At 40.1% G+C, this 15,111-nt stretch overlaps 1 protein-coding gene across 1 annotated transcript in view; it reads right to left on the bottom strand.

Annotated features, from left to right (window-relative positions):
• The window catches only part of LOC140941931 (resact receptor-like), a 24,131-nt gene extending 10,291 nt beyond the window's left edge, over positions 1–13,840 (bottom strand). The window contains exon 1 of the mRNA XM_073390935.1: positions 13,460–13,840. Coding sequence (XP_073247036.1) covers positions 13,460–13,840 — 381 coding nt within the window. The remainder of the gene's footprint in view (positions 1–13,459) is intronic.
• Between the last annotated feature and the right edge of the window lie 1,271 nt (positions 13,841–15,111).

Raw genomic sequence — 15,111 nt, 5'->3', positions numbered from 1 at the left:
AAATTGATTATACAATGTCGTAAACGCTAGCAGAGTGTTTTTACGTCAACCTATGTTAATGTTTAACTTTCCTGGGAAAAAAATACCCGCTCTTCACTGCTAGACGGCAAGACTTTCAGAAAATAAAAATCCCAGCCAGCAATCATGTTTGACGGTTTTTTGCCAGCCAGCACGGTTAAAAAAAACTAATGTGTAAAACGAAAGTTGGAGTTTGCCAGCCGGCGGCAGCATAAGGAAGTTATGGGCCAGCCAGCGAAATTTCACTTAACACATTGCCAAGAAGAACACATAAGTTAGGAAAGATCTGTTTCACTTCTAATTTACATTAAAAGAAAAGCGAGCGTATTTAACCTGTTTCACCCTTTTATCTAGTTTTCGGGTTTTGTGGAGATACAGGGAAAAGATCAGTGTATTTGTTTACAGTATATATTAGTATATACTAAAACAGTGGATAGTGTTTTTCGCGCGCTCTGATTGGCTACTCAATCAGTGAATATCCTGCACTATTCCCTGATTCACCTCCAGTTTCTCCGAGCGAGCGACGCCAAACTCGCGTAAGTTGCGAGCAAAATGCCTTCCCGTTTTGCTGCCGTAACAAAGAAAGAAATTTCACAACTAATCAAGCTAGCTGTTCCCGAAATACATGAAGAAGGTGACGAAGTTCGGTTTGGAAGTTTTCACAGGTAAAGATTTGTCTTTTTGACCTGAATTTATCGATAAAACCGGTGAAAAAGTTTTTTGTTTACAAATGCAAATTAAGCTCAAGTCTTCCGTTACTTTATTTAGTTGACCTATTCATAAATAAGCTTAAAACTAAATTTAATATTCTTTTTTTAAAGAATGATTTTAAATACAAAAAGAATTCAACTTCCCCGCAAGAGCTAAACAAATGCCTTCAAAAGTTTTATTTTTCGGCAAGAAAAAGCGACGACCGCGGCCGTTCGGTCATTTCGCGCCAAAATTGTAATCGTTGGCAACAGTAAATGAGTTAAAAATTTTCATTTTTGTGCTCAATTATCCCACTGTTTCAGTATATTATACTAAAACAATTATTCACCTCAGTGTCAGTGGCTAGTGGGGGATATTTACCTCGCCGCTTTGCGGCATCGGTAAATATCATCACTAGCCACCTCCACTTCAGAGAATAATTGTTATTTATTCCTTATCCCTTATTATCATCTACGTGTGGTCTCCTCGCCAAAATCACTCCAAATTCATTGTACACACATGCTTATGGTTAGCATTGTATGTCGTGCTACGATAACTCCGCAAAAGGTTTACACCAGAACTGATATAAAGTTTCGTGTTAACAGGCCTTCCGTTGGAAACTTTTAACCGCGCACGGCTGAAAACCACGGGCCACAAAGTAAGGTAACGTTTGCGGTCTTTAACTCGAGTTTCAACGTGGGGAGGATGGTTTCCTCTTTCGTCATTTACGTTAACGCCTAAGAGCAAAGAAGGACGTTTCTGTTGCTGTGTATAAAACAATACTGTCCATGTTTTCAAATATGCTATGGCAACAGTTTACCTTTTAAAGCCAAACTGATAACGTGTTCTTTCTCTGCTTGTCATCCTGAGTTTGATCTTACTCACTCATTTTTGAGCTATTTTGAAAAAATAGCTCATATGTCAGTGGTGTGAGCGTATGTATCTTTGTGGCTTTGTATGTTGGGATGTTTGTTGCAAGAGCAAATAAGGTTGAAGGTACTATGAGTTGATGTTTAGGAACCAATGAGATCTTGGCATCTATTTAAACATGGCACTGATAAAGGTCGAACAAGGGCACTTTAAGACCGCCATCTTGATCGTTCACAATTTTTTCGTCTTTTATTACGGGTACAGGTTTTTGGAAGCATTACATAAAATATCTTCATGATTCAAACGCTGTGAACAGTGATGCAGCTGTTTAAGGGTTCATATTTAAGTGTGGATGCTGCTTCGAGGCATTTCTGACCTAATTCGGCTATCGGTACAACGCACGTCAGTATGGGTTCTGTTTCACCTGCCACAACTGGGTACAGTATAAAAGATCATATTTTCAAATCTCTTCTAATAAAGCAATAATTGATATTTAGATATAGACTTTAATTCGAAAGTATGCGCCCTATAAAATGTGGTTTTAGAAGTTTAAAAGGCAGCTTATTTTTTTGAAAGCTGTATCGAGTATTGTTAATCCTGTAAACAAGCTTTAAAAATATTATTCTCTCGCTCACAAAGTTCAACCGACCTTTTTCGTTCTATTTAGTAAAGATGCGTAACTTAAGTAGAAACAGTAGCGTTAGGGAATAAAATTGGAAGAAGCTAGTTGACACAATAATTAGATACTGTTATATTGAGTGGAGTAACATGATATAAGTAGAAATATATTTCGGCAGTTTGATAATTTTCTTGGAAGTTAATAAATGTTAGGCTATCAACCTTGACGTTGCACGAGACATAATTTAATTGCAGTTGTTGTAATAAAGCCGAGGTGATTTCTTAAAATCGTTTGAGAAAATTTTGTAGTAAAACAATTTGCCTCTTTTTTACGTACGAATTGTGAAAGGGCCAAAGACCAACATCTTCACATGCAAATTGTGTGCATGAGTTTCACAAATGTTAATAAATGTTAGGTTATCAACCTTGACGTTGCATGAAACATAATTTAATTGCAGATGTTATAATGAAGCCGAGGTGATTTCTTAAAATCGTTTGAGAAAATTTTGTAGTAAGCAATTTGCCTTTTTTTTACGTACGAATTGTAAAAGGGCGAAAGACCAACATCTTCGGGTGCAAATTGTGTGCGTGAGTTATTTTTATAATTCTGTTTACTAGTTTACTGTGTGATACCTTGAATTCCCTCACGTACGAACCACGAAAGGGGGCAAAGTCCAACACTTCCACGTGCCAGCTGTGTGACTGTACATCTCATGCAGATTGGCTTTTCACAATGATAACTAGTAACTTGGACGTATGAAGACCTGTTTCGTTTTGTAACCAATGCCTTAAAAAAGGTTCTTGTCTTTTCAGAAGCAATAACGTTTAAAACATGAAGAAATAAGTTGTCGGAGTTTGTTTCACTGAGTAGAGTCGCACGTGAAGACCTCGTGAATTATGATGATGCAACCATCTACCACAATGATAAAAATCCTGGTATTTCGTAACTATTCAGTATTCGATGAGTCACATTTTGGCTTAAGAAACTCCGAGGGAAACCTTAGAGTTTTCCTTCTAATCAACGTTTGGTGAGTAGAAATTTATTTCACTTTAATGATCATGATTTGTTTAACTTGCACCAGATGTAACAGGGAAAGACAGAGGAAAGTGAATATATAGCTTGAGGATCGACTCAGCTGAGCGTTTCGCGTTTTCATTTATGTACCGCAATACGCAATTTCGCACAAAAACCCAATCTACATTTAGGATGAAAGAGGTAGATTCATCACTCTTGGTAAGGTTACACCGAAGCATTAAAGTTACACTGAAGCATTCAAAATAGCTCATGCACGTTTAACGTGCCTATGTTTTTCTGTAGCCAAGAAGCCATAATGCTACGTCGTCAGACAATCACCGTAAAATTAAACTAGTAGTCGTACGTAGTCAGTCAGGCAATCACCGTAAGAGTTTCACACCAGAACTGGTGCAAAGTTTCGCAGCAAAACCCATAAGTCGTAGGTAGTCAGTCAGGCAATCACCGTAAACGTTTTACACCAGAACCGGTGCAAAGTTTCACAGCAAAAGCCATAAGTGCAAAGTTTCACAGCAAAAGCCATAAGTGGTACGCAGTGAGTCAAGCAATCACCGTAAAAGTTTCACACCAGAACTGGTGCAAAGTTTCGCAGCAAAACCCATAAGTCGTAGGTAGTCAGTCAGGCCATCACCGTAAAGGTTTCACACCAGAACTGGTGCAAAATTTCGCAGCAAAAGCCACGAGTCGTGCGCAGTGAGTCAAGCATTTTATCACCGTTAATGCTCTCAACCCAGAACCCCTTAGATAAAAGCAAGTAACTAGACCAGAAATATTATGGAGAAAAGGGGTAAGGGATGAAGTACTCAAAATATGGACAGCAGGTCACTTTTCTCTACATATTGGTGTAACAGTCCGAAATCTACAAGGGGAGAGGTGATAATCCTCTCTAGGGAGTGATAATCCCCCAGGATAGTGAGAGGTGATAATCCACTCTTGGGGGTGATAATCCCCCAGAATAGTGAGAAGTTAGGTGATAATCCTCTCTAGGGGTTGAAAATCCCCCAAGGTTGTGAGTGGAGGTGATAATCCCCCTTGGGTACTGGAGAGGTGGAAAGACCTCTCTAGATGTCTAATTCCCCGGTTTAAGGAGTAACAAGAGTCTATGGGGCAAAGTGTGACCTGTATGGGAGCACTTCATCCCCACAAATACCCCAAAGGGGTATTCCCCATGGACGAACAACAGGAATGGCAGGGCTATTTCCAGAGTCAAATGTCACTTGAAACAACGGTCACACTGCGTGTAAGATCAGACTGGGCAAATGTCCCGTCGACCAGGTATCAGCTGAGGACTTAACCAGGAACAGCAACAAGTTGGTCAGGGGCCTAAGACTTCCTCCACAGCAGATGAGGAGATATGCAATAACAAAGAACAAAACAAAGGATCAGTCTGTAAATTAAGCACAATTAATCGACTAATTACACAAACTGGATGCAAATGGTGTATCTATCGAGTCAGGGCCAAATACTGAGATGTGAGAACCCAATATATATTGACAAAATTTTAAACAATTCCTTATCGATAAATCAGAATACACATGCTCATGGTTGTTGTTTGTAAGCTACTAAAAAATAATTGTATTATTTATGGTTTCAACCCAATTATTGAAACAATGACGACAGTACATTCCCAGGACCCCTGGGGACAACCACAACAAGAAAGGTTAGCTCCGAAAGAGAGGACTCACCCAATGAGAACATTATCACGCAACAACAACACAACAGCCAAGCTAAAGAGAGGTCCTAATCCTCTCTCTGGGGTCCTGATCCCCAGGCCCTGGGAGGTGGTAATCCTCTCCTTCCTTTCCATGAGTCCATCAAGTCCCCAGGCTACAGAGAGGTCCTAATCCTCTCACTGGGATCCTAATTCCCAGGTCCCCTGGTGACAACCACAACAAGCCAGCAAGTCCCCAGGCTGGGATCCTAATTCCCAGGCCCCCTGGTGACAACCACAACAAGCCAGCAAGTCCCCAGGCTACAGAGAGGTCCTAATCCTCTCTCTGAGATCCTAATTCCCAGGCCCCCTGGTGACAACCACAACAAGCCATCAAGTCCCCAGGCTACAGAGAGGTCCTAATCCTCTCTCTGGGATCCTAATTCCCAGGCTTCCTGGGGACAACCACAACAAGGCATCAAGTCCCCAGGCTACAGAGAGGTCCTAATCCTCTCTCTGGGATCCTAATTCCCAGGCCCCCTGGTGACAACCACAACAAGCCAGCAAGTCCCCAGGCTACAGCGAGGTCCTAATCCTCTCTCTGGGATCCTAATTCCCAGGCTTCCTGGGGACAACCACAACAAGGCATCAAGTCCCCAGGCTACAGAGAGGTCCTAATCCTCTCTCTGGGATCCTAATTCCCAGGCCCCCTGGTGACAACCACAACAAGGCATCAAGTCCCCAGGCTACAGAGAGGTCCTAATCCTCTCTCTGGGATCCTAATTCCCAGGCCCCCTGGTGACAACCACAACAAGCAATCAAGTCCCCAGGCTACAGAGAGGTCCTAATCCTCTCTCTGGGATCCTAATTCCCAGGCCCCCTGGGGACAACCACAACAAGGCATCAAGTCCCCAGGCTACAGAGAGGTCCTAATCCTCTCTCTGGGATCCTAATTCCCAGGTCCCCTGGTGACAACCACAACAAGGCATCAAGTCCCCAGGCTACAGAGAGGTCCTAATCCTCTCTCTGGGATCCTAATTCCCAGGCCCCCTGGGGACAACCACAACAAGAAAGGTGAGCTCCTAACGAGAGGACTCGCCCAATAAGAACATTATCACGCAACAACAACCAGGCTAAAGAGAGGTCCTAATCCTCTCTCTGGGGTCCTGATCCCCAGGCCCTGAGAGGAAATTTTAGCTTATAATTCCTCTTTATAATCCGGAGAACGAAGGAAATTTCTGATTTTCGAATACTGTAAAACGCGCCTTTCGCAAGGAGAAGTCTGTACGTGCGAAGCATGAAACCGACCTTGACGATTTTCTGTCATGTATCATTCTCAACTCATAATATGTTAGATGTGAATAAACAATTGAGACTGAAATTCAATCCATTATTTGAAAAAACCTCGAAGACCCAATCGTCACAGATTTGATTTTAACAGTCCGTATTCTTTCTTACTCTATAGTAAGAGCATAATAAAAGCACGGACATCCATACTTGAATCCCCGGGACTTGAATAAAGTGAATTTCAGAGGCCGCGGCGCCAAGTCCTTCCTCATAATACAGTAAATGAACTAAAAAATAACTTTCCATGTCTCAAAGCGCTCAGTACAGTCACATGCATACAATATTGCAAAAACAGATGTCGTTCGAGGCACAATATAATAAGAATATTAACTATCGATAAACCAGAAACATACCGCACCTGAATCATGAGAAAGCAACTCTGATCCCAAAAGGAAGACGCGCTGGGCTAAGATGATATGCTACGGAGGAACGTTGACTGTGAAGTGCCAGCCGAGAGAGTCGAAAACGGCTAAAGTGACGGTACATGCGAGAGGATATCGAAAGTTCAAGAAGAGGAGAAAGCAGCCACATTCGAGAGGAGGGTTGCACTTTTGTAGATCAATGTTCCAAGAACGGAGTTCAAGTTGACCAAGAGCGGCGGTGCAACATCTCTTCGTGGAAGGTCTGTCCAGGAAAACTCGCGTAAGGCTTGTATGCAGTTGGAAGATCAAGGTAGCCCTTCCTAAACGGTGATCTCGTCATTACAGCTTAGCAAAAATTCCAATTCATGAAGAAAAAGCCAGGCTATAAGTAACAAACATTTTGTTCCACGAAGAGAAGAATATGAAGTGCTATTTTGCTGAGCTAGGCGCGAAAATATAGGCATCAACTGTACATGTGATAGCTGGCATCTAATTGGCTGAGCGAAGCAAATAGTGTGACAGGGGTCGCATGCCGAAAGTGACCCCTGAAAGGAAGTGAGCTGGTTCCATTGCTGGTAAGGGCGGGTTTATGGTTATCACATTAACTCTAATTTATCCTGTTGTATAAATTATCTTTAAAATTTCACACCAGAACTGGTGAAAAGTTTCGCAGCAAAAGCCATAAGTCGTACGTGGTCAGTCAGGCAATCACCGTAAAAGTTTCACACCAGAACTGGTGCAAAGTTTCGCAGCAAAAGCTAATAGTCGTTCGTGGTCAGTCAGGCAATCACCGTAAAAGTTTCACAGCAAAAGCCATAAGTCGTACGCAGTCAGTCAGGCAATCACCGTAAAAGTTTCGCACCAGAACTGGTGCAAAGTTTCGCAGCAAAAGTCAATGGTCGTATGGAAGTCAGGAATGTTTTATTTTACAGTCAGACAATCACCTATAAAGGCATTTAACGTCATGTTGTACAATGGTCGTATGATGTCTATAAGTTATAGAATCGAAGCGCAGTTGAACAAAGAAGTAAGTAAGATCACACTTAGGAAGGCAAGCCTTTTTTTTTCTTTGGGTACCAGAGAGACCCAATCAGTTTGCTTGAAGCGACCGTCATATTAAGAAAAGCTACAGAAATCCATGTAGTTTTTGTCAATAAGATAACCTTAGGTGAAACCTTCTTCTGCACGTTCAAAAATCGAGTTGAAGATGGCAAACGTGACGTAACTGCGTCCTACTGTGTGTTTCGCCCTTCACGCTCGCGCCTCCAAACAACCCTAAGTACCTTCTTGCGCCGCTACAACTGCGTTGTAACAACGGCTATTTTGTAAAAAGCAATAACGTTATGACAGCGAAAAGAAAATAAAAATCCCAAAGAAAAATATCCTATTCTTCACGACAAATGGTTTAAAATAGCCTGTACACAGACGTTAGCCTGTTCACCGACCCTCTATTTTCTCTCGAAGATGTGAATACATTTACTAACAGAGCTCTTACATTTTATACGATAAAAAGGTTTTAAACCGAGAAATGCCGCAGCCTAAAAACAGATACTGGGATGATCATGAAAGTTAAAAGCATAGGCACGTTAAACGTGCATGAGCTATTTTGAATGCTTTAGTGTAACTTTAATGCTTCGGTGTAACCTTACCAAGAGTGATCAATCTACCTCTTTCATCCTAAATGTAGATTAGGTTTTGTGCGAAATTGCGTATTGCGGTACAAAATGAAAACGCGAAACGCTCAGCTGAGTCGATCCTCAAGCTATATATTCACTTTCCTCTGTCTTTCCCTGTTACATCTGGTGCAAGTTAAACAAATCATTAAAGTGAAATAAACTTCTACTCACCAAACGTTGATTAGAAGGAAAACTCTAAGGTTTCCCTCGGAGTTTCTTAAGCCAAAATGTGACTCATCGAATACTGAATAGTTACGAAAAAGCAGGATTTTTATCATCGTGGTAGATGGTTGCATCATCATAATTCACGAGGTTTTCACGTGCGATTCTACTCAGTGAAACAGTCTTTAACTCCGACAACTTATTTCTTCATGTTTTAAAAGTTATTGCTTCTGAAAAGACAAGAGCCTTTTTTAAGGCATTGGTTACAAAACGAAACAGGTCTTCATACGTCCAAGTTACTATTTATCATTGTGAAAAGCCAATCTGCATGAGATGTACAGTCACACAGCTGGCTCGTGAAAGTGTTGGACTTTGCCCCCTTTCGTGGTTCGTACGTGAGGGAATTCGAGTTATCACACAGTAAACTAGCTGAGTAAACAGAATTATAAAAATAACTCACGCACACAATTTGCACGTGAAGGTGTTGGTCTTTGGCCCTTTTACAATTCGTACGTTAAAAAAAGGCTAATTCTTCACTGAAAAATTTTCTCAAACGATTTTAAGAAATCACCTCGGCTTCATTATAACATCTGCAATTAAATTATGTTTCATGCAACGTCAAGGTTGATAACCTAACATTTATTAACAAAATTTTGTGAAACGGTCTTTAACTCCGACAACTTATTTCGTCATGTTTTAAAAGCTATTACTTCCTAAAAGACAAGAGCCTTTTTTAAGGCATTGGTTACTAAATGAAACAGGTCTTCATACGCCCAAGTTACCATTATTATTGCAAAAAGCCAATCTGCATGTGATGTACAGTCACACAGCTGGCACGTGAAAGTGTCGGACTTTGCCCCCTTTCGTCGTTCGTACTTGAGGGAATTCGAGTTATCACACAGTAATCTAGTAAACAGAATTATAAAAATAACTCATGCACACAATTTGCATGTGAAGATGTTACAAAATTTTCTTAAACGATTTTAAGAAATCACCTCGGCTTTACTACAACATCTGCAATTAAATTATGTTTCATGCAAGGTCAAGGTTGATAGCCTAACATTTATTAACTTCCAAGAAAATTATCAAACTGCCGAAATATATTTCTACTTATATCATGATTATTGTGTCAACTAGCTTCCTCCAATTTTATTCCCTAACGCCACTGTTTCTACTTAAGTTACGCATCTTTACTAAATAGAACGAAAAAGGTCGGTTGAACTTTGTAAGCGAGAGAATAATATTTTTAAAGCTTGTTTACAGGATTAACAATACTCGATACAGCTTTCAAAAAAATAAGCTGCCTTTTAAACTTCTAAAACCACATTTTATGGGCGCATACTTTCGAATAAAACTCTATATCTAAATATCAATTATTGCTTCACTGGAAGAGCTTTGAAAATATACGATCTTTTATACTCTACCTTGAAGCACGTGAAACACAACTCATAAATACGTGCGTTAATACCGTTAACGATAGCCGAATTCGGTCAGAAATGTCTTGAAGTAGCTTCAACACTAAAATATGACCCCTTAAACAGCTGCATCACTGTACACAGCGTTTGAATAATGAAGATATTTAATATAATGTTTCCAAACACCTGTAGCCGTAATAAAAGACGAAAAAATTGTGAAGAATAAAGATGGCGGTCTAAAATGCCCTTGTTCGACCTTTACCAATGTCATGTTTAAGTAGATGCTAAGATCTCATTGGTCCCTAAGCAACTAATAGTACCTTCAACCTTATTGGCTCTTGCAACAAAGATCCGAACATACAAAGTTACAAAGCCACAAAGATACATACGCTCACACCACTGACATATGAGCTATTTTTTCAAAATAGCTCAAAAAGGATAGCAGTTCGGGATTTACACATCCTACTGTATTACAACTTACGGCACACTTGAACGTTGCTTTTTGAACAACAGTTATGTCGGACGAAGTCAATATACCATACGGGTAGTACAAACGTAAAATCTTCCTGCCTTTTCCGATCCTAACAGATACCTGGGCGGCTGCTAAACGCCTACCAAATAACAGCACAAAACAAGGCATTCATGGAAAAGGCATTAAATTAAAGACTCTTTCCCCAGGACACGTAATCAGCCTCTGTGGTGTAGCGGTTAAGCGTACTCGCGTCGAGCGGAAGGTGCAGGGTTCGAGTCCAACCCAATTCTCTCTCTTTTTTTTTTCCTTCTTTCTTTTTTTCCGTTTTTTGTGTTGTTGTTTTCTATAAATATATACATAAATAACTGCTATTTAATAAAGTGCAACAATCGGCAAGAAAAGTATTGAGTTTCCAGAGAAAAGATAGTACACCGTATATTAAACATATGGGTAAACAATCTGTATTTCTATCATTTCCTACAATTTACTGTGGGAAAACCAGAGTTGCTAACCACTTGATCATTTTCTAAACAACGTTCCCACGAGTTTTTTCTATAGACTGATAGTAATTGTTACTTTCCAACATGTATGTAAATAGGACATTCAATGTCATTTTCGATTTTTTTAAGTCTCACGCAAGCAGATGGATCACTGCCTAACTAATGTCAGTATCAACAGAATGTGCCGCAGCGTTTAACTATCTTTTAGATACCCTAGTTTAAACGCAGTCGAAGTATCCGATTGCCCTTCTGTGACTACTGTACCCGGAATATTCTAAAAACTTGTTTATTTCAGCGCAGCATTTCCCGTAGAAATTACATTAATAGCACTGATAAATGGAATCACCAACAAACAAAAGCCTACTGACGGGCAAAGATCACCTAATTATAGATTTCAAGGAAAATCGTCCGAACAATAATAAACCACAATAGATACTCCTCAACGTCGCTTCAACAATTAGAGGACCGTTTTTTTAGCAGCTAAGGCTATTTGACTTATTTGCTTTTCGCTGAACGAAATCCCATCGTCAGGATGCGATAGCTTTTTCACACTTGGAACAAAAGTAATACTAAGTAAGGGAAGTAAGAGTAAAGTGTTTAATCTGACTTTAATCAATAAATTAATGAGAATCGAGTGAGTCAGTGTAAGTGGGTGAGTGAGTATAGTATAGTATAGTATATCATTATTGCGCCTTACTCTCCAAAGGGTGGCATCGGTCTAGTTACAATAATGGTTTTTTCAACTACAACAAATTTAAAAAGAAAGAAATATGAACGGAAACAACAAAATTATACGGCATATACTATTTCGATAATAATTATACTATAATTTAATTACCTAATCAATTGGATTTTTGACTCAGGAACTGTTTTCGTTTTTTAAACATTAGATTGGTATATTTGGCTATAATATGTGAAGTTTTGTCATTGTCCAATCTGAGTTAATATAACGTTCTATCATGATCTGTTAAATTGATGAAGGTTGCATCATTTTCAGAAATATGAAAATAAAGTTGCTGTCTAAGACTCTCGTATTCAGTACAATCAGTTAAGAAGTGTTTCTCGTCTTCTACGCAGTTTCTTTTGCAAACCAAACAAAGCCTTTCCTCTACAGGTATGGAAGCTCCTTTATTTTCATATTTCCCTGTTTGTATATGTAAAGTATGAACTCCCAATCGCAGTTTAGTCATACTGGTTCTATTAGCTGGATTTCTAACTATCGTTAGGTATTCTTCCAAGCGATAATCTTTTTTAATTTGCTTGTTTGTATAATTTTGTCTAGAGCTATCCGAAATGTCCTTTTGAGCTTTAAACCAATCTTGAGGAAATTTTTTCTGCAGCTGCTGTTTAATGCTAGAACGAGTGTTCTTAACACATTGCTGGTTTTTTATTACCTCGTTTTTGTAGTGCATTTGTATCGTTTCGTCACTATTTAATAAATCATAAAACTGACTGTGATTTCTTGCGTAAATAAAAGCTTCATGTAAGAGAGGGTTGTCTGATTTTTGGTCTAATCTTTGCCAGTAACCCAAAAGGAAGGCTTTTATGTCATAGATAGAGGTTATCGGCCAAGTTCTGCTTTACAGGCTTTGTTTTCTGTGTACCACGGGACGTTTTAAAATGTTTATTTACAGAATTTAATGTGAACTTGAGTGAGTGAGTGAGTGAGTGAGTGAGTGAGCGAATGATCGAGTGCCATTCGAGTGCCTCCAAAAGCCCATGGCATGACTATGTCATCCATGAGCTAAAAATGGAAGACATCAGCCCAAATATCCAACAAGATGATTAAGGCCCAGTTCAGGCGTTGTGCTTCTCAGTGCCGTGCCGAACTAAATTCAGGAATTAAGTTCGACAAAAGCACGGCAGAAGCACGGCGTCTGAATCAAACTTTTGAATTAAGTTCGGCAAGCAATTAAGTTCGACAAGCGCTGCCGCGCTACACGGCTCTGGCACGGCAGCGATTTAAACGTCGTGCTTTTGCCGCGCTAAGCAAAATTTTGGCGAGATTGCGTTCCCACGGAGAGTTAGGAGGAGAATTGTCACGAAGCATCAGTAAATCCCGAATTTGGTTCGACTCTGGCACGACGTCTGAATCAAAGTTGTTTTCGTGCCGTGCTACAGTCGAACCGAATTACAACTAAGTTCGGCACGGCAGAAGCACGACGTCTGAACTGGGCCTAAGATATACACTTTATGACTAACAAAATTTAGCACAAAACAAAATCATTCAGCGTAGAAAAGCCGATATTACAGTCAAACCAAGTGAAGCGTACCCCCCAAGATTCTATTAATGAATTGATTATTAGAAAAATGAATCCGTTAGTCGTTCCCGTAACTGGTGTCAAATTCAAAGCGGCATTTCTGCATGCGTAATGAGCAGTGAATATTTTACGAGAACTTCTCTGTATTTGGTCAGATTGGAAATCTTTGAATAGATTAAGCTTCTTAGAAGACATTTACATCAATTTCAGGAAAATGGAGCTAGTAGAAATTTCATACACATGCAAGAATGCAGAGATCAATCTGAAATCTACAATTAGCAACGGATTCAACTTTTGAATAATAAATTCATTAATGTATTCTTGGGGGGTACGCTTGACCTGGTTTGACTGTAAACTGCACAACATCAAAGATTGCATACTCACGAAAGATATCATCGTCATATTGAATGCCGCTGCATTTTTCGCAGCCGTCTGGCAATGACAGCCGGGTCCTATAAAAGCTTGTACTCCAGAATTAATTTGATTTAGCTGCTCGCGAACAGCAATCAGTTCGTTGCACTCTGTGTCTTTCCACTCAAATGTCAAATTATAATCTGACAAGAGCGTTGGGTCGGCGTTTATTCGTTCCACGGCGATTGTCATAGCGGCTGCAAACGACTCCCCCTTGTAATAATCGCTCTGAAGATACGGAGTGACTTTCCTGTAGGGAATGAGAAGGCCTAGTTTGTATTCCCGTTTCTTCTCTCCCAGCACTAAACAGTTAACCACAACGAAGAAAACAATAATCCATGCTGTGGCCGCCATAACCCTTACAAACACTCAGACTAGCTGGTTTGGGCGTTCGAAAGCAACGTCTTGTAGCGTTGCAGTTGTGTCCTCCGTTGCAGTTTGTTCCTCTCACCTATCAACCAATAGAATGCGTTTTTATTTCTTCCTAGACTACGAGTAGTCCCCCATTTTTCCTTAGGGATAGTAGAGCGAGCGAAACGCGAGCGGGCGTGAAAATCACCCCACGCGAGAAAAGGCGACACGCGGCGGGGAGAGAGAAAAATGAGGGACTACAGACAAAGCCCAAGCTTTTGAACTAATGCGTTGCTCTCACAACGCAAAACTCTGATTGGCTCTTCCATGGAAATCTGTCAACATCTGTCAAAAACGCGCCAGCCGCTATCAACACTTGACATAATCACAATCTGCAGAACAAATAACTATAGGCCTATAGCAGAACAAATAACAGCACAGAACAAATAACTAGAGTTGCTCTTGCTTGTAGCAGCAACTAAGAAGAAAGCCAACCCGGCAACTGATGAGGTTAGCGTGGAGAACCGAAACCATGGTCTTGCATGATCACAAAGTGGGAATAACAGAACAGTAGCAAGGCTGTTACAAATGTAAGCTTTTTCAAAAGTTATCACCAAGGGAGGAACAACGCACTCCAGTCCAAAGACTCACATTCTCTCCAGAAAAACCAGCCGTAGTTAAAATTCATGAGCAGTCATGACTGAGTCACATCGCAGTTCTCCATAGTTGATGTAGTTTTTAAAGAGGAAATTATGAAAATAATCAATGGAGAACTACATAAAATTTATATATAAAACCTTTCAACCGATGTGAATTGAAGAAACAAAAGGGTAAGTTCTTTGAAGTAAATGTTTAACCAGCATGTTGGACTTTTTGCGCGAAATGAGACACAGACCAAAATTTTAAATTTGTATAGATTGGTTACCTGCCATAACAACTCTGTAGCAAAGGCCAGTTATGAATACTCCAAGTGACAATCCGCTGAAGAACCCGAACATAGACATGGATCAAATCTGTTGTTCCTTAAAAGACCAGAGTATTCCTGAGTATGGTAAGGGAAGCAGCCCCTTAGATCGAAAATGAATGCAAATTGAAATAGTTCAACCGACTCTACCCGATGGTTGTCAATTAGCCATAAATTATTCAGCAAAAACTACCCTGGCACTAAATGTAGGCTATAAAAGAATCGGTCAAAATTAATGGAAGAAATAGTACAGGACGCTCATACACTAGTCAGACTACAAAACGTAAAAAGCACTGGTTTGTATCAGTTT

Source organism: Porites lutea, chromosome 6, assembly GCF_958299795.1.
Source record: "Porites lutea chromosome 6, jaPorLute2.1, whole genome shotgun sequence".
Lineage (NCBI taxonomy): Eukaryota > Metazoa > Cnidaria > Anthozoa > Scleractinia > Poritidae > Porites > Porites lutea.
The sequence above is the reverse complement of the archived record's forward strand: the minus strand, read 5'-3'. Positions and strand labels throughout refer to the sequence as shown.